General features: G+C 45.6%; 2 protein-coding genes across 7 annotated transcripts; one reads left to right on the forward strand and one right to left on the reverse strand.

Moving 5' to 3' along the window:
• The first annotated feature begins 454 nt into the window (after positions 1 to 454).
• On the forward strand, positions 455 to 9,961 carry arpp21 (cAMP-regulated phosphoprotein, 21). 4 transcript variants are annotated; one of them, XM_012918277.4, is made up of 20 exons: positions 455 to 726; positions 4,229 to 4,396; positions 4,544 to 4,709; positions 4,805 to 4,843; positions 4,956 to 5,021; positions 5,106 to 5,220; positions 5,408 to 5,546; positions 5,746 to 5,883; positions 5,969 to 6,068; positions 6,175 to 6,270; positions 6,361 to 6,398; positions 6,507 to 6,557; positions 6,802 to 6,992; positions 7,465 to 7,596; positions 7,718 to 7,836; positions 7,975 to 8,046; positions 8,127 to 8,288; positions 8,408 to 8,501; positions 9,230 to 9,336; positions 9,471 to 9,961. In XM_012918277.4, the coding sequence occupies exons 3-20, from the start codon at positions 4,548 to 4,550 to the stop codon at positions 9,627 to 9,629; spliced, it is 1,980 nt and encodes a 659-aa protein (XP_012773731.1). In that variant the 5' UTR covers positions 455 to 726; positions 4,229 to 4,396; positions 4,544 to 4,547; the 3' UTR covers positions 9,630 to 9,961. The 4 variants fall into 4 exon arrangements, with proteins under 4 accessions (XP_012773731.1, XP_012773730.1, XP_012773729.1 ...); XM_012918276.4 differs by having other exon boundaries at positions 456 to 726; positions 4,229 to 4,365; positions 6,172 to 6,270; XM_012918275.4 differs by having other exon boundaries at positions 458 to 726; positions 6,172 to 6,270.
• A 1,181-nt stretch (positions 9,962 to 11,142) lies between these two features.
• zftraf1 (zinc finger TRAF-type containing 1) lies at positions 11,143 to 18,930 on the reverse strand. 3 transcript variants are annotated; one of them, XM_004548024.3, is made up of 7 exons: positions 18,391 to 18,930; positions 17,787 to 18,121; positions 16,636 to 16,730; positions 15,814 to 15,957; positions 14,578 to 14,789; positions 14,250 to 14,428; positions 11,143 to 13,226 (listed from the first exon to the last, which is right to left on the reverse strand). In XM_004548024.3, the coding sequence occupies exons 2-7, from the start codon at positions 18,072 to 18,074 to the stop codon at positions 13,014 to 13,016; spliced, it is 1,131 nt and encodes a 376-aa protein (XP_004548081.2). In that variant the 5' UTR covers positions 18,075 to 18,121; positions 18,391 to 18,930; the 3' UTR covers positions 11,143 to 13,013. The 3 variants fall into 3 exon arrangements, with proteins under 3 accessions (XP_004548081.2, XP_004548080.2, XP_076735826.1); XM_004548023.3 differs by having other exon boundaries at positions 17,787 to 18,136; XM_076879711.1 differs by having other exon boundaries at positions 17,787 to 18,930.
• Positions 18,931 to 19,405: the final 475 nt, after the last annotated feature.

The raw sequence follows: 19,405 nt of genomic DNA on the forward strand, positions 1-19,405 counted from the left end.
TATATTTGCATATTTCAGTAAGTTCCTGCACCTGTTTCCAATTTCCCTGGCAAAATAAAAAGAAATGAGGAGTGTCTCAAAAGTTTTGCACAGTAATGGCTATTATTTGGAAATGTACTATTAGCATAATATTATTAAGACTACACGAGCTTTAATGGAAGTAAGTTATCTTAACTATAAATAAATTATATGAAAAGCACAATCTCTTTTTTTCCTTGCTGTGATGGAGCAGCTTGGCCCAAAACGCTGGCTAATACTCAACCAAAGTAGGCTACATGAGGTAACAGGGTACATGAGGTAACAGGGTACATGAGGCATATTTTTAGCTCCGATAGAAGAGAATTCAAGTGTAGTTAGTGATTATTGCGGTAGTTGTAAAGGAGGCTGAGCCGAGTTGAAAAGAGAAACAGCCGCTCCTGCAGCGAGGGAGACGCAGGGACCGAGATGGAGATGAGTGGGCTGCTGGAGGGCCGGCTCTCGTGCATTCCTTGCGCGTGTGTGTGGGCGCGTGGCTCAGGGTTCAGAGCTGTCGGCCCTCCTCTCTCTCTCTCTCTCTCCCTCCCTTCATCCCTCCCTGCTCCTCTGCTCCGACAGAGATAGGCAAAAGGCGGAGGAGGAGCAACGGAGCTCACAATCAGCAGAGGCAGGGTGTACGGCGGACCGTCGGTTTGTAAGCTGCTCCGGCAGAAGCACCGCGGAGGGAGTGAAGACATCAGCCTGCTCACGGTAAGCTAACTGACGCCGTCACCGCGGCAACAATTGTACTTCTCCGCGGTTAGCTCGATTAACGGTCACTCCGCCGGCAGACAGTGACGCTCCCCTCTCTCTTTTGATGCTGTTATGTCACCTCCGTTTCCTCTTTGTATCACTTACTTAAAAAAAAAAAATCACACCGACTCATCTACTTGGGTTGAACATTGTTTTGTAATTTGGCTCTCCTTTTTGACAGCGGCTAACACCGGTAATCTGACAAGCTAACTGCGCCCCGGGGCGCACCTATCAGCCGCATTTCCCCCTGTAGCGACAGGGGGAAATGTTAGCGACACCGCGGATTGATAACCGCCGATAAAAGCCTCTTATTGTCAACTCAATATGCGTATTATTACTTTAGTAAAGAGGTCCGTTATGCTCTAACAAAGGAATATCCGCCACTTTATTAATATTTCTTATTTCCTCGTGTGTGTTTTTAAGTGTACAAATGTTAGTTTAAGTTGCCCCTCCTCTATAACATCCACATTATTCCTCCTGCTTTACATCCGCCATCCTTCCGATTCACGCTGACAGCACGGTGAAGTCCCGGAGCAGGAGGTCCACTCCCTGCCCCTGGTGTAAAAATAGCCCCGGTGTGTCAGCTTAATGCGACACACGCTCCCACCGGCTTTCTAGCTTCCAGGACCGAGAGAGAGAGAGAGCGAGCCGCAACCCGAAAGTAGACCGCACATGCCCTATCAAACACCGGCCCGTCCCGCTATATGGGTCAACAGGATGCTTCGAAGTTGTGCATGAAGATGCCACCTGTTTCTTGCAGCCTACTTTTTTTTAATGTATGTGTGTGTTTGTTTTAACCCTCTATCGCCAGCCCTTTCCTCCCTGATGAGCTGCATGTATGTGTGTTTGTATCTGCATGTATGCACAGTAGGTGTTTTCCTCGCCTTTCCTTCGACTTCAGCTGCAGACCAGTGCAGCTGTCGTACCCGCAAGATACTTAAGTGATAAGACTGCTGTGGCCGCCCAGGTGCTGTAACCTAAATCTCACATGTGTACTCTAGTTTCCTATGCATCTCTCACTGTCTTAAAGTGGAGGGTGCAGCAGCAAGGAGATGAAGTAAAAACCTGCAAGCAAGCTGGAATGAATATATACTGTATGTCTAAACAAAAAAAAAGAGGCACCTTTATATTATGCAAGAGGGGGAACAAAAACAGCCCAATTAGGAGCTTGTGGGGGCAGAGGCTGTACACATTATGGATGAACAAAGCGGCGAGTTTGCCTCGAAATTTCTCAGTTATTGTTTTAACACCAGAGAGACTTGCTCTCTCATTTTCAGTCTGTCACTGAGCCATTTCCTAATGAGCTCCCGGGCTGAGGGAGAAAACATATGAAATCTTGTTTTAGATTCAGCTGCAGCCTTTAGAGACAAAACACAAGCAGCAGCAGCAGCAGCTCCTGTGGCCAGAGGCAGCGAGGATTTTTATTTTTTATTTTATATTTTGTAGGTTTTCTTGAGATGGAGAGATGCGAATGAATTCCTCGGAGGTGGTAAAATGTAAAGATAAATGTCTACAAGTGTAAAGAGCACACAAGCAATGATGTGGATCTCTGTGTTAAACGATGCATGGTAATTATAGCCCTGCTATTCAAAGGCAGATTTCTTTTCTCTCTTTCTCTCTTTCTCTTCATTGGCCTTAATTACAAACATGGCTGCGGCAGGCTTGAGGACTTAATATAACCCGCTTTAGCTGACAGTGGCCATCTAAAGTAGTTTCTGGACATTTTCCCCCTGGTCCGCCTGTGTCTCAGTGTGTATAAGCCAGGCAGCTTTTGGCTGGAGAAGAAAGGTGTCCTGGTGAGTAAGTGGCTCCGAGGTTGGAGGCTTCGGGGAGAGCAGCAGATGGATGATGATGTAGCGGGTACTGGCGCTCCCTGCCTCCCGCTGCCATCCGTCACACGCTAATGATCGTGTCACACCTTCTCCCCGGGCGGCCGGCCACTTTCTGCAGTGCTCAGCGCAAAAAACCTGGTAGCTCCACTCAAATCCTCTCTTCACGGCCGTCGGCTGAAAAGCCCGGAGACAGACTGCACGGCGAGCCTCTCCCTCGTTAATTCTTCACTCTTCTCGCTCTCTCTCCATCGCCTCCCGTCACCCCTCTTCACCTTTAAAGTCTCCACAGACTGCTTCCTCATCTCTCTTCATCCCCTGCTTCCCGCACCTTCCATTCGTCTTGTTTTCCTTGTGCATATCCTTCCCCAGTCCCGCTCCGTCTTTCCATTTCTCCTCTCAACGGTTGAGGTATAACGCAGCTCAACAGCAGCTTGCTCCCTCTCATTTAATACTCAGTTTGTCTTTGATTGTATGTCGTTTACTGCTCGCCGCCCCTCCCCTCTCCGAGGTGCAAGGTCAGGGTCGGCCTCAGGCAGCGCTCATGAAACTGGTCTGTTTTGGTTGAAGGACAGTTCAGCAGCAACTGGCCAACATCACGCTGGGGAGTCTCTGAAATGATGTCCGTTTGAGAGTGTGTGTGTGTCTCTGAAGTGCTTCTTCTTTCTTAGGATCACAACGCCAAGACAGAGAAGCGGCTTTTTTCCAGCTTTGTGTTAAGACATCAAAACTAATATCAGCAGATGGTCATATCAGTATGTTTGGAACTATAATCAATACTACACATCAGTACATTATGATTCACCTTCTTTAAGTAGTACGTAAAATGTTAGACCAACACACACGTTTAGTCTCCTGTGTGCCATACTGAGAATAATTCCCTTTCTTTTGCTGTCATGTACAGTGTTTCATTTCACTGGAGCATAAACACCACTTTGGTTGCACATGGACTGACAGATGATTTTTCTCTTCTCTTCTTTTTTTTTTTTGAACAAAAAAGGCTGCCATCATCTCCAGTCGGGTGTTAAATAAGCATGCTGTGGGACTCTGCATCCTCTGAGCTCGTTATTCTGTCCCGGGTGTTACAGGAGTAAGTGTCCCCTTGAGCTGTGTCTTACAGCAGAATTCGGCCCTGTTGGGAAATGATGGAGGAATGCCACTGCCTCGTGCCCGTCTGTCTATCTCTTTGGTCTCAGCTATGTTCTCACCACTGGGATCAGAGACTCAGCTTGGTATTCTAGGAATATCAGAGCGGGCCGGATCGGGTGATACTCTCCACAGCTGCTGCTTCTAAGAAAAGCTCGCAGACATGCTCGAACGCAGACACGCGCACACACGTAAATACACACAGCAAATGCAGCATCCGAGCACTGGGCTGCGCCTTACCGTCACCGATACACGAGCGTGTTTACTGTAAAACGCTCGCTGGTGTTAGGCAGTGATTAACTGTGACGCCAGGAGAACATTTTGGAAGCAGAGACACACAAGCTCAGCTACTTGATCGTCTTGATGTCATTTCCAGCAGCTTTATGCTCCGAGTGTGTTCGTCAAATGTGTAGTGCAGTTTCTGCTGTTAAATGACCACTAACAGTTTTTTTCTCCTCCCCTCCTGTGTTATTTGAACTCTTCAGGCTATTTCCCCCTCTCCAGTAAAGTGCCGGCAGAGAGAGAGAAGAAAACAGTAGAGGAGGCGAGCAGAGGCGGAGACGATAATTGTGTTTCTGGCTGCCCTGTGGGAACATGGGATATATGACCTCATCATTCACCTGTGAGGCTCAACAGTAAACAACTCCACATAGGTAGAAAAAATGTGCCCCCACACACACAGAAACAGAGACTCATGCAAATGCAGGCAAAATATCTTTAAATAGCAGTAAAATATACAAATGCAGACACCCACTTGGTAAACAGGCTCAGAGTGGAAGTTGTTTTTTTTTCTGTTTTAGAAGGATGACTGAAGCAGTTGTAGCAAGTACAGATGTCCTCCTAAAGCCCTCCGTTGTCACGTCATGTGACGTCGTCAGCTGCCCCTCCCCTACGTCATGCTTGCCCCCGTGCAATCAGAAGGAGGGCGTGGAGTGTCAGAGTGACTTTAAGAAGCTCGAGCAGCAGGTAAGCAACACTAAGCGTGGATCCACTGAAAATTATGCGTTCCCTCCACCGATGCCCGTTCACGCTGTTATAATAAATTGTATCCTTACTTGCAGAAACAGTGCAGCCAGGTTCAACCAAAGAAAAAAGTCAAGGTAAGCTAAAATAATTCTGCCTCACATTATTCATTCTTTCTAAAATATTGATTGCATTGGACTCTATGAATTCATAATATTGCTTGTGTGTGTGTGTCTGTGTGTGTTTCAGGCTAGACCAAAGTTAGTGCGTGCTGAAGCTGTCTGTGAGGACTGCCCACCATTTGAAGAAACCGAGGTAACACACGTACACACATAATCATCCACCTTCTCCTCATCACCATCACCACCACACTCAACTTATTCTTTCTTTCTTTTTCAGGCACCTCCAGACGCAAACATCTCATCGAGCTGCCATGACAACAGGAGAACTTCCTGTAAAGAGGAAGAGCAGGAGAAGAGCAGCACAGATCCAAAGAAACCTTCACTGTCCAAAGGTATGTGTGTGTTTTCTGAAATATCTCATAAAAGAAAGAAAAGAAGGAAGCAAATAAAATGTAATAAAATTGGACTCTGTGCCGCTATTTACATGTGGCTCTCCTGGGGTGTTTAATATTGCGGTGTAATTTCGGATTGTGTTTGTTGTCTTATAACACATCCTGCCTGTGCCCGTGTCGCTCTCAGAGTCCAGTGTGGAGTACACCGACTCCACCGGCATAGACCTGCACCAGTTTATCGTCGACACCCTCAACAGCAACCCCAGGGACCGCATGATGCTGCTTAAACTGGAGCAGGACATGATTGACTTCATCACCAGCAATAGGTGTGTGTGTGTCTGTGAAAGGACACCTTCACTGAGCTTTTTAAAAAAACAACTCACGTTTTAAAGATTAGGTGAATATGTTATGATAGCGCTGGAGTGTTAAAGTCTATTCTTTTCTCTTTCACTTTCACCTTCCCACTCGCTTTCCCTCTTCCTCTGTTATTCCCGTATCTCTCCTTTTGTTTTTCCCCTCTCTCAGTCCCTTTAAAAAATTCCCTCACATGTCATCCTACCACCGCATGCTGGTCCATCGGGTGGCGGCCTACTTTGGCATGGAGCACAATGTAGACCAGACAGGCAAATCTGTCATCATCAACCGGACCAGCAGCACACGCATGTAAGCAAGTACAATGTGCATTTCTCCCGTAGTGCGCTACTTTTCAGTGCAAACTTAACAGCAGTCCTAACTTCTTTTGTCAAAGACCCGAGGAGCGTTTTGTGGACAAGGTGCATAAGGACAAGACAGAGGAGATCCAGCAGTGGAAAATAATCCTAAAGAGAGACAACAGCTCAGATGACCAGGTCTGTCTGACCTCCTATATTGCAGCTCATTTGGGAAATTTCCATCCTAAGTGACTTTGATCCCATTGATGATTTCACCTGGCCTCTCTTTGCTTCCTCACAGCAGAGACGTCTCCACCCTTTCCAAGAGAGGCAAAGCAAGTCGGTGGAGGAGAGAGAGGAGGAGTACCAAAGAGCACGGGAGCGCATTTTCAACAAAGAGGTGAGAGAAAGAGAGCAAGGAGGACAAAACCGACACAGCGGCACGGGCACAGAAAGGATTTTCACTAATTTCTCTGCCATACTTTTACAGCCGTTCTGCACCCCAGAGAGCGCCCATGCAGAAACCAGGTAACCTTGCCTGCAGTGCAATTTTTCCATTTCAGCCTTTCAGCTTTTATATTTAGATGAGAACATTTATATATGTCTGTGTGTATGTGTGTGTGTGTGTGTGTGCAGGCATGTGGACGAGTACTATCCAGATGCTGAGGCCCGGAGGAAACTCTTCAGGTAGAGCTTCGTCGGCACAGATGCACAGTCATTTATCATCTTAATTTGGTCAGCCTGGCTGGCACACAGCTTTTCAGCAGAAACAGGAATAAGACCCAGATTTTATTTTCATGAGTTTGTGGGAATCAGGGTTTAGGAATCTTGGCACAAACGAAAGGTTTTAGAGATCATTTCAGTGGCTTTTTAATGGTGCACCTCTCATGGGGTAATAAGACGGTAGGATAATTCTGGATGTGCCTCACAGGGGGAGCCGTGACAGCTCAGGCTCCAGCTGGACAGGCAGCAGCAGGCAGAGCAGCACAGAGACTGACTGTCGCTATAGCAACGACCCCCGACCTTGGAGCAGCACAGAGTCAGATTCCTCCTACCAATGGACAAGTGCCGCCCAGAAGACCCGCCAACCTGCTAACAACGTCTGGGACGCACGAGGTGCAGGTGCGTCTTTTTTTTTTTTTTTTTTGTACTTCGTCTCAGCGTAACATTTAATGACTTTGTGACACTTCCTGTGTCACACGTTCAAGGTGTAAATTCACTCATCAAAGGGTGAGACGTGTCGGTTCATCCGCACCTGAGCGCTCGCGTTTGCATGCGCAGACATCGGCGCCATTGCCGCACTTGGGAAAAATCACTGTTTATAAATTAGTGGTTGCATCTAATTAGCGAAAAGCGGTGGAAGTTGTGGTGTGAACATTTTTAACTCCATGAGCGCTCGCACACCATAGCTGTAAATTTTCACACAACACCTCCAGCCTTCTTCACATCTTCAGGAAGAACAAAACGTCACTGAGACTGCGCCGAGGGGCCGCGCGCTATGTCTGTAGCACAGACAGGTGGGGTGTGGAAATGTGGTATCTGTTAAGTGGTGTTATAATAAAACTCCCTCCTCTCTTCTTTCGAACGCTCCCAGGCTCCATCTCTCTGTACAGACTGCCATCCACTTGTCCTCACTCGTCTCCTCCCATCATGGAGGAGCAGGCACCCAGCTACATTATTGAGAATGGGATCCCGCCGGGAAGCATTTTAGTGAACCCACATACTGGTAATTGACACGAACGGAGGCTCACACACACACACGCACACACACACACACACACACACACACACAGATATTATTTTAAAGAAGACAAGCACATTTTCATACCCAACCTTTGACCTCTCAGGGCAGCCTTTCCTCAACCCTGATGGAACCCCGGTTGTGTACAACCCTCCAGAGAATCAACAGCCAATCAGGAGCCAAACTCAGCTGCAGGGCTCCCCCCCTCAGCAGCCGCAGCAGCAGGTATCACACATACACACACAAACATGCACACACGCACAGCAAGATGTGCTTTACATGCAAGATACGGTCTAGCTGACACTCAAGCACATGCCACTGTTTGTGCCTTTATCTCTGTCTCCATATGTGTGTCTCTCTCAGGTGCTTCAGTACTCTGTCTCTTACACAGCTCCGCAGATGTTACCTGTCACCCCCCCACAGCCATACTCTACAGTATGTATCGCAGCGCGGCACCTCCACTGCTGTGCGTTTGAAGTATTGTGCGCATTGACCTCCTTTCTTTTGACCTACAGATTGAAGAGCTCTCCTCACAGTTTGCTCATGTGAGCTGTCAGTCAGTGGGTGAAGCCCCACCCCTCTACCCTTCCAGTCAGGGTTACATCTATGCAGCACCTCCCCTTCATCCTCCTCCCCCTCCTCCCAACCCTGCCAACTACTGCCAGCCCTCACCTCAGGTAAGGATACACCAGCGCTTTATATCTCAGGTCTCTTCTTAGTTAAATACGGACATTTTAAAGGAATAATTGCAGACAATCATACACTGAATAAAGCTACTCTTATAAATGTCCTATAGGTGCCTGTGTATTATTACCCTACCTCAGCTCAGCACGGATGCAGGCCTGCCTCACCCACTCAGCAAGTCCACAGCCAAGCTGTTCAGCCAACAGGTACATTCTTCCTGTGTGCGTGTGAGTGAGAGAGAGAGAGAAAACAAGCTGTGGCAGTAGAGGAGGGGGCCGTTACACTGTCAGAGATGTAGTCTGAGGGTCTCACAGTGAACCGGTCTCTTTTCCTGCTGCTTCTATTCATCACAGTGACAAAGAGCGAGAAGACACAATTCAGTCCCGTCATCTGCGGCAATTTACGAAATAAATTATTGTATAAAGTTGGCAGGAAATTTAAATGACTCCATCAGCCAGACTGAGTGAAGGATGGAGAACATGCAAGTGTAATTTCCCAAGCAGCACCAAGTGAAATAACCTGCATCCCACCAAATTTACCACAGATAAAACTGAGGAACAAATTATATATTATTTTTAATTTGCTCTTCTCAAAAAGAGAAAACAAAATAATGAATGAGTGTCAAATAGAGGATATAGCTCCACTCACTATAATAAAACTCTTGTTTTCCATGAAAGTCATATTCAATCAGCTTAATTTCTTTATAATGACCACATTCTGAGAACCACTGATCTACACATTCAAGACTAATTATGTTCTATGTGTATTTTTATGGTTTCTTAAAGCAGTATTGAAGCCTCAAACCAGATCTTGCATCTCCTCTGACGTGTTCTTAAATATTTATAATGGTCTTATATGGTTAATTTCTTTCATTAATCCCAGTATCATATAATTAATAATGTTCTTTTTTATATATGTGTGTGTGTGTCTCTAGGAGGTTATGCCCCTGCTGTGAGGGTGCAGCAGTCTTCTCACACCCAGCCCCAGGCTGTTCTGGGCACCTACTCACCGGTTGCCTCCCATCAGTGTAGCATGGTTCAGGTAAACACCAGAAAGGTCTCATTGGGCATCAGTCTGAAGCTGCTTGAGCCCAGAGAAGAAACCCTCTCACTAAATGCTTCTTGTAGCTGTTCCCAGCACCAACTTTGCTTCTTTCTCTCCCTGTCTCTCTGCAGGGAAGCGTTCCGGTGTCGTTTCCCCAAAGTAAAGCTGTGACCGGGGTAGGTGGGGAGACTGGTTACTGCTGCGTGGTGCCCCAGCCCTCCCACCTCAGCGGCTGCCAACCTTCTACCTGCGCTAACCTCAGCACGCCTGCCTGGAGTGCACAGTACTGATCGAGCACTGATACATTAGTCAATGCGTGAACTCGCTCGCACGCACACATGGTTAACACATAAACATCTTTTTTCACACAACCTCCTGCCCCCCTTTCCTGCTAATGCCCCCTGGATATGCTGTATGCACACATGCACTCACAGAGATAAATGTTCCACTGTACCAAAGCTTAAAAGTATATATAAGAGCTGCTGTATTGAATGCATAATTTATATACACAAATGGAGTTTTATATTGATATTAAATTATATATATTGTGTTTTAAGCAAATGCACTGTGTGAAGAGAATAAAGTGCTGTGGCTGGACTGATGAGGTCACATTTCTATATCATCCTGACTCTGTTTCCTCTGAACTCGATGATGATGATGATGATGATGATGATCATGCTAATGGCATTAGATGGAGCTGAGATGAGACAAGACACCAGGAAATAAAGCTCAGTGTAGGAGGACAGCCAAACGTACCACACACCCAGACATAAACAGTCTTGATCAGTGCGCTGTGGAAAAGTCCAGAGTTTAGAAATAAGAGACTGATGGCAAGCAAGTAAAGGATTTACATAAAGCATATTGATTGGTATGATCAATCAGGATATTGGCTTTTAGATCAAAAAGGCATTGGTGTTACTAGGAGACTAAAATGATCATGCAGTAAAAGAAGAGCAGCTTACAATGCACAAATTATACCATTTTTCACACTATTAAGCAAATGAAGGATCCCCAATGTAAGACTTAGGCGCCCCCTCCTGTTTAAATACCCTCATTACACATCTTCAACAGTAAATTCTGTCTATTCAGGCCTTACAACAGCTGACTTACTCTTAGAAACCTGTGCAATAAAAAAAAGAGAATAGTGTTCATTTTTACCTTAATCACAGAAGACAAATGTTATCATTTCAGAATGTGGGAAAACAGCAAAATTATTAAAAACAAATACAGATTGTTAATTAAGTAATAAAACGGACAACTACTTATTTCAGCTTTGTAAATAATCGCAGCAAGAGCCCCTCCACTCTATTCAAGTGTCCCAGTAAATCAGTGGCACAGCAGCAGTGCCCTGAATGTGAAGCAGCTAAATGGGATTCAGCTGTCGTTTATTATTTTTACACCCGTGCTTTTCCTGCAGCATCAAGTCAAATAAACAAATCAGAACCCAACTAATTACAGCCCAGAAATCAAACTAGTTTTCACAGACACACAGCACTCCTCTCTTTTTAAGTCTTCAGACAGCTAACATCTCGCTGTGATGTAGCCACTTGCATGCAGGCAATAACTGCCAATGTGTTATTGTTCAGGAGCTGAACAAGCCATTTTGTACTCAAAGTTATTCATATCTCCCCCCCCCCCCCCCCCCCCCTTTCAAATTCAATGAAACATATCCATCATCCACACCGGGCCTTAAAATTAAATTTAGCTTTCAACTCTGCGGTGCTGAATGCATAATTTATACGGGCTGACGCCTTCGCCGAGCCGGGCCTATTTTTTTGCCCCCAACATTCAGACACGCAGAAGCAGGTTCCATGATCTTTAATAAAAGGCACATGTACAGCCATAGTGAGATGAGTGAGTCCACTGGCATAGAGACAAAGCATTAAAACACAGAAATACAGGAAGTAGAGGTCAGGAGGAGAGAGATCTATCTGCTTTACAGTAGAATCTACTTAAGTAACGTTGCTTCGCTTTCCTTCAAGTAAGTCTAACACTAATATGTCACCCTTGTTAGGTAAAACACCACCTCTCTACACACACACACACACACACAAACACGCACACACACGCACACCATCCATCACCACCTGAAGTCTGACCTTCAGAAAAAGCCTCTTGAGACGGCTGCTGATCTCTGAGCAGATGAATGAAGAAGTCCTGATCGCCCTGAGACTCTCTGAGGCTAACCCTGCTGCACAGATTTGGGGTGCGAGGGGGGGGATCGGGTGTAGAGACAACAGGAACTCACTCATGCTCCTGCTGAATCCCAGCACACACTTATACACTGTTCCTAGAAGTTCCTATGTGTCAGTCAGTTTGTGGTAATTTATTTAAACCCAGTGTGATCTAGTTAAAAAGCAAAGGTTCACCTGATTTATAACACAAACACACAAAAATAACAAAAACAACAAGTTAACACAAAAAAAACCTCCAGAAATGCACAATGAGAACTACACTGATCCTGTGATAATTCATCTACTAGATGACATTTCCTTTTAGAGATGCAAATAACAAATAAAGACGATAATTGACCAAAAATTAACTGACACACTGTGAACCCCTAGGGGACTTTCTTTTTGGGGGGGGGCTTTGAAGGTCTTGTGGTGGTCCTGCCTTGCTAGTAATGTCCTCTAAGCTTATACTGCTCACCTGGAGACACGTTTGCAAATAATCTCACAGTTTGGATCTGTCTACACTCACTCACTCATGTATGCACTACACAGGTGGCCGTTCACACGCTAAAACCCAACTAAAGAAAGAAAAAGTTCAGGGGTACTTAAATACTCGGGGTTAAGAGAAAATTAAAATGGTATTAGTGTTGAAGGTTAAATATAACCCCCAGCTGCAGGAATAAGTCGAAGAACTAAAACACATGCACGCAGCCAGGCCGTCTCTCCTCTTGATGAAATGCAGACCGGGGGGGTGGTGGAGGTGGGATGATGAGCTTCGCGGGGAAACTCAGGCGTACAGTGTGTAGAGGGAGGAGAAAAGACAACACAGACTAACACACACACACTCCTTCACGTGCTCCAGCTCAGCAGAGTCGGTCGCTCTGTTTTCACATTATCACGCGTCTTTGGGACACCTGAACAGGTGAGCAGAGTTGCGGCTGTGCTCCGGGGTCCCTGCCACACAACTCTGTTTCCCTCTCACCCATGCACACACACATGCGCACACAACAGCCACACCTGTTTCGGTTGGTGTGTGTGCTACCTTTGGCTGTGGGTGTCAGGAACTGAAAGGTCATTCACGAACCACAGGTACACACCAACATTTGGGAACTTCCCCCCGCCCCCTCCCGCTCCTCCACTGCTGCCGACATTCCCACCCGTGCCTTCGCAGGCTCCACCCCCGCCATCACAATCTCATATCAATGCCCACCCATCTCTATAGCAACTCACAGCTTTCTCGGGCAAGGGGTCTCACTATCTTTTAAAAGCAAAAGGAGGTATGTGTAATTAGTGGTGTGTGTGTGTGTGTGTGTGTGTGTGTGTGTGTGTGTGTGTGTGTAGAAGCGTGTACCCTGTGTGAAGGTGTGTGTTCATGTATTTGTTTTTGTGTTAAGAGGTATCAATGGTTCTGCGGTGTCTCTCTTTAATCATCACATCCTCTCTCTGACCCCTCACCCCCACCCCACCCCTGCTCCATCTTCCTCCTCCTTCTCTCGCTCCTCTTTATTTTTGGACTTGGAAGATGAACAGGCGCAGGTTGATGTTTTTGGCAGCCAGCAGTTTGTTGCACTCCACCGAGTCGGAGATGGGCAGCGGGACGTAGTCGGTCTCGTTGGTGTCGTTGCTGAAGGAGTGGTGGTGGATAACCGGCTTGATCCACACATCGTCGTAGGGGCCCTTCAATAGCAGGAAGGAGCACTCCAGGACCGAGTTTACCTGTGGAGACACATCCAGGTTAGAGCAGGGGGCCGGCTCCAGCTCGTGAGCTCAAATTTTACAGTGAAAACTCATCTGAAAATCTCTGAACTTTGATCAGTCGGTTGGCGAGAATAAGCAACTTCAAAGTATCGCTGACATACACATTTATCATCAGAAATGCCCATGGGCTCTTCTATTACCTCAAATTTTCTTCTCCATAACTGAATTCCTCGCCCTCATAATGCAATAACTGGTGGTAATTTTAGATATTGCTGCTTTTTTCACAAAAAAGAGAAAATGTAAAAAAATGACACATAAAAACACTCTTGGTCTGTTCAGGCATGTCTCACTGTAACTGTAAAGGCAGCCATAATGCTGTGAAAATGTGCACATGTGTGGGGAGAAGCCATTTTTTAAGCCTTATTTTATGAGACTGTATGCATGCAATCCCAGTGACCACTGACACTGAAGTTACCGCAGCTTCTCTGTGCATTTAGACAGGGGTCTTGGGGTTGTTAACCTGCCTTATTTCTAACCTTTTGGTTAGTCTCTTCTAACCAAAAGTCTTTTAAAACTAAATAAATGTAGACTTCCCTTGAAGTTTTAAATAACAATCATTGTGTGTACAACCAATCTGCCTAAACCCGTAACGCTCTTTTCTTGGCTCTCATCTTTCAGAAACCATTTGAATTTTCTATGCAGCCCAAAATGGTTGACGAGTTTCAGTAATGTGAAGCGCACATGGTAACGTCTGTGTTCAAACAGAAGTACCTTGAGAATACTCTAATCTACCATGATAAACCAAATATCCCCTTAGCCTCTTCTTCTCTTCTTTCCAAAACTGTTTGAAATTTGTCTCTTGCACAAATGGTACAAGAGTCACGTTAGAGTCATGGTAACAGAGTTGATTATCTGTCTGTAAAGTCAGTTCCAGGACCTTAAGTGTCTCCAAACCTCTCCATTCAAACCACATCAGGCGAAGAGTGAAATCCAGCAAGCGTGAAGAAACCTAAAAATAAAGTAAGTGGGTAGCGAGTGTACCTTGCTCTTGAGGATGAGCTGGAAGGAGAGGGTGCGCTTGCAGGAGAGGTTGGGGTTGCGCTCGGAGTCGTTCACGCGGGCCTTCAGCACCCACGTCTGGTTGAGGACAGTGAAGCGCGGCGTTTCATAGTACAGACGAGTGATGAAGTCATCAGTGCGGTACGGCCTGAACTGCACCTCTGGGTGGATACACAAATGCAGCATGAATTAGAAAGGAGGAGAAAGGCTGTGATGAGGACAAAAACTGAATTACAAGCACAGATATCACCAAACAATTTTATCCTCTTTTTTATTTTTATTTATTTATTTATTTGGGGGGGGGGGTTACCTGTAAACCCAATCTTCTCGTAACACAGCAGGCTGAAGATGCTGTTGTACAGCTGCATGTCTCTGCGGTGGCTCTGGTCCATCTCTCCCAGTATTCCCATGAGTTCTGTTCCAGTCTTCGTGGGGTGTGAGCACTCACTCTCGTGTGCTGGTAGCTCATGAAAAGGACCCTGCCACGGGCAGCCGATCCTCTTGTACTTACACTGTGTCACCCTGGCAAGATAATGGTGGGGAAACAGCTGAGCGCAAAGGAAGCAAAGGCGTGGGTGTACATAAATGACATCCTTTCCACAGGTCCTTTGTGATAAATGCGTGACACGTGTAGTGATTGGACGTTACAATCACCAAAGGTATTAATTAATGTGCGCTGGGAACTAAAGAAAATTAATGCTGCACTAAAGATGAGACCCAACCACAAGGAATAAATGCATGTATTCATATTAGCTACATCCTTTATAGCGGTGCTTTTCAGCGAGAACATGTTGACGCGCGCTATTAGTAATGTGAAAGGTACTAGTTAGTCTCTGCAACGAGGCACGCCTAATTGAAGCCATGCTTACATAAGTCAACCTTCTGACTGGAAAGTTTTGGCCTACGCGGACATTTAAAAAGGATTCCCAACAAAAACACCTGTAATCATGCACTGTAATTATGCCGTATTAAACTTCATATCTTAATGAGAAAACGGCCCCGAGGGTACGAGCCAACGTCAGCGCCTCCTCGCGGGAGACCGCCGTCATTTTCTGTGTGACCCGACCAGGGGAAAGAAAAAAAAACAACAAAAAAATAACACCTGGCGAAACGGCAGTCGTCATAGCAACACTCGCACAGATACCAGTATTCTAAGCAGGGTCACCTATCGCTATAGCAACAACCCCATAGGACTTCATAAGGAGCCATGAGTATCACATACAAGATAATGTGCAGTCTGTAATCATGTTAGTGGTTTTTCTCCTCTGGAGTAGCTGCTTCACCACATTAACCCCGTGTGATCCTGCAGCGCGTCAACACACACACACACACACTATCATGCTACTGTCACATGTCCGTATGTTTACTCTCCTGAGCCCACTTCATTCGATGCTTTTGGGGCCTTTTGTAAGAAAAGTGGCTGGAACTCATTTCTCACTTTCTCTGGCTACAAGTGCTGCAAAACTTGGAAAAACTGTCATTCTGTGTGTGTGTGTGTGTGTGTGTGTGTGTGTGTGTGTGTGTGTGTGTGTGTGTGTGTGTGTACCTGTCTTGGCACTCCTCTTTCTGGTGTCTCTCTAAGCTGGAGCGGGGGAACTGTTTTAGGCAGAAGGTACAGTCTGTCGGCAGCTCACTGACAGCCTTCTCCACCGCGAGGTTCCTGCAGCACAGGTTCTTGCTGATCTCACACCTACACAAACAGGGAGAAAAAGCATAAATCACACCTCAGGGCAGGGGTATATTTAAGATTTGAGGTATGTAGAATATACTGACGCAAAGTAAAGCCAAGAGCCACTGAGTACTATGTCTTTTGTTGCCAAGCGTACTATAAGGCTGAGTAAAACTAATTAAGGTGTTTTTGTGTTTGTGCAAAAATTCAGATGTCAGACAAACATGCTTCAATAAACCTAATTAAAAATTCAACCGTGAGAATGTTTCTCTTATAAGAGGCCCAGTGCTAACAAGCAAAAGATGAAATATAAAATATTAAGCAGCAAATGTCGCTGGTTATAGTTTTGTTTAGCATGCTTTCTAAACATTTGGATCTACTCCAGCAGCTTCTTCTCACTATAATGACTGTAGATCCATAATAGCTGGGTACACAGGTGGCACTAAACTTTGTATGAACATTGTCACACATACAGCGATTATTAACATCTATATGTTTTCTTTTTTTAAATATTATAAATCCAAATTCTTTTGATCCTCATATATATTATATGTTTGTTTGATCATCTCCCTGCGAATGCGACGTTACATACCCCTTTGCGTTTCTTTCACGAGTCACGTTTAATTTATGTCACCCTTAAGCTTAACTTACCGGTCCCCAAAATCGGGATCCACACTGGCATTTTATTTGCTGGTTTACCTGCAGTTGGGACATGTGGCCTGTTCCTCCTTCAGACGGGAATCAGCCAGAAGGTGGATAAAACAGCCAGCGCACATCAGGTGTCCATTGGTACACTAGTAGGACAAAAACAAGATGCTGACGGGTCAATCAGAAGGTCTGAGGAAAGTGATAAATTATCTTGTGATGTTGTTAAACAGGAAGAAACCTAGAGAATAAATATTGACTTAAATGTGTCAAATATTAATGAAATAACAGATCATATGTTACATGGGTTTATTTAAATAATAAACTGGAACAACTTATAAATATGAAAGAGTGGTCAGTTTAATTTATATTCATATTACAACAAATAATTTAGTGTAAAACCATTCAACACGTTTGCTTAAATGTTTGGTTATTTATAATTTTGGTTAAGTTGTAATACTGAATTGGCTATATCTGCTGAACAGGCTGTCTGCCTCTTTCTGTGAAATATCTGACAGATTATAACTCAAAGAAGAAACTATACTTCTTTTTACATAAATGATGTCATTTTCTGTGTGAAACTGGGCTTAACAAACCTAGCACAATATATCTGGATGCATGTGCAGAATATTATGTATTGAAAGAACATAGCGTTGTGTTTATATTACCGATAAATGTTAAAGATTAACACTGTGTAGTCAGGCATGTAAATGCAGATGACTACCTGGACAATGATTGACTTAGCAAATGTGCTCCTTTGACATTGACAAGAGAAGTTTGGGGTTATTATGTAGAAAGCTGGGGTAAAGATCAAGGAAAGGACAAAAGATTATTCCGATTTAGGTTTTGGGAGTCTTATGAGGGGTTGGGGATGTAGTTTTTCTGTTTCTCTCTTTCTCTCTCTGAGGATAATTCACAGTATTATGTTATAAACTTGAGCCAGTACAGCTGACCACCTGGCCTGGTTGTGTCTGGTCTCTTGGCCTCATGGCTCAATCTGCTGTTGACACTTGGGGCCTTTGTCGGATCCAGTATCACTAAAAATAAATGGAGCTGGCCAACACATTCAACAGGTTGACAGTGGGGATTGAGGGCTGGGGACACATGGGCAACTTCTATTATGAGGTTGAGCTGGTGTGCTGATGTTTGTTTGGGGTTGTGGGGTGGGTGGAGGGGGCCAGATTTGTGATTGACAACATGTTTACCTGGTATACAGACGCCTTGGGCAAGTCTAGGCACACGGTGCAGCACAGCACTGAGTACAGTCTCTCCTCCAGCTTCCCTGCCTCTCCCTCGGGTAATTTCACCCTCTTCTTGGGTGGCTCGTCTGGGTTTGGCTCGGGCCCTTCTCGACGTATCGCGACCTCCTCTTGCATGGCTGCGACCCCAGCGACAGCCTCCACAGCTACCCCCACGGCCCCGACCCCTAGGCCGGCCGAGGAGGAGCCAGGGGCGGCCACAACGCCTACGTCTCGCTCTTCCAGTGAAGACATGACGGTGGCTTTCTTGAAAAGCCTGTTATGTACCTGCCGCGACCAGGCTGAGCCCGAAATACCTGCAGGTTAGCTCGGGGTTAGCTTACCACCTGTCAAGCTAACGGTCAGCTGACAGCAAGCTAACGTGAGCTATGCTAGCGCTTCGGCAGTCAGGAAGGAATGCAGGCCAACTTATTGTTAACGCGACCCTACATTCACAAACTTGTATCTTAACACGCCAATTAATGAATAATAACGACAGCATGTGCACAATGTAATCACGACTATCTGATAAATTAAATGTCGACTTTTTTGGGGGAGGGGGGTGACTTACAGTTAGGCTAGCAGACTATGCGGCTAGCTACGTTGACAAAAACACAGCAGTCCTCTCCCTCTGCCCAGGCAGAACAAAAACAACCCGGGCTCTCTCAGCTGTTGGTGCCCTCTCTCGACGCCGTTACTCGCAATGACAGCGGCTTACAACACCAGCGGGCCCGGCTCGGCTGCTCCCTGCGTCCCTGCTCCGGTACCGGCTGACTGTCCGCGGGACTCGCGGGACGTGTCGGTGATTAAAGCTGCTGCTGGAGACAGTTCCGTTGGGACTTGTCTCTCTAGCTACACAGCCATCTTTGTTTTTTTGGGGGGGTTTTTTCTCCTGTCCGTCTCCCCCCGACTTCACCCCACACAGCCTTTTACGACTCCAGGTCAATTTCGTTAATACTCAGACAGGTTCTCGATTTAGATTACTAGCAGAGACGCAGATATGAAAGTAAATATTTGTCTGTCTCTGCCAGGGCCTCTTATGCGCCAGTAACTACTATAGCACAGCCGTGAATGGGCTGACAGCGGAATGTTTTGTTGTGGCAGATGACTTGGGGTATTTAAAGAGTTTTTAAAAGCGCATGCGTAGTGTGCACCTGTGGGTCAGCGTATGGCAGGGCTTGAAAGGTGACTAAAACCTGATATGCGACGAAATTAGGGTACTACACCAAAGCACACATGCTCTATATGATTTAAACTGTATATATTATAACACCGTGATAACATATTTACTAATAAGACTGCTGTGTAACAAACAAATAAATATAACTTTTATCAAAACCTTTTGACTAAAATAACCTCGTTTCCGGTACTCTGGTACGCCGACTCGATGTTTATATCCCTGCTGCAATCTATCAAACCGGGTTCATCTGATGTTGCTTATTAAGGATACATAAATTATTCAGCCCTAAACATGTAGTGCTCGAATAACTACCACTACGAAGCCATAAGCATTTATAAGCGTTTGCATGTCCTAGATATTTGTTTGAGGAGCACCGAGGGCTGGGAGGGTTTCATATGTAAAGGAT

The sequence above is a fragment of the Maylandia zebra genome, linkage group LG22 (genome assembly GCF_041146795.1).
Source record: "Maylandia zebra isolate NMK-2024a linkage group LG22, Mzebra_GT3a, whole genome shotgun sequence".
NCBI classification, from domain to species: domain Eukaryota; kingdom Metazoa; phylum Chordata; class Actinopteri; order Cichliformes; family Cichlidae; genus Maylandia; species Maylandia zebra.

Bases quoted from the DNA above. Each gene is read 5' to 3' on its own strand.
- arpp21 (XM_012918276.4), top strand. From the start codon at position 4,548: ATGACTGAAGCAGTTGTAGCAAGTACAGATGTCCTCCTAAAGCCCTCC. The intron at 4,844-4,955 runs GTAAGCTAAAAT...TGTGTGTTTCAG, and splicing joins AACCAAAGAAAAAAGTCAAG to GCTAGACCAAAGTTAGTGCG. The intron at 6,399-6,506 runs GTAACCTTGCCT...GTGTGTGTGCAG, and splicing joins AGCGCCCATGCAGAAACCAG to GCATGTGGACGAGTACTATC.
- zftraf1 (XM_004548024.3), bottom strand. From the start codon at position 18,074: ATGTCTTCACTGGAAGAGCGAGACGTAGGCGTTGTGGCCGCCCCTGGC. The intron at 16,731-17,786 runs GTAAACATGTTG...TTGTCCTACTAG, and splicing joins CCAAGGCGTCTGTATACCAG to TGTACCAATGGACACCTGAT. The intron at 14,790-15,813 runs GTACACACACAC...TTATCTTGCCAG, and splicing joins AAAGAGGAGTGCCAAGACAG to GGTGACACAGTGTAAGTACA.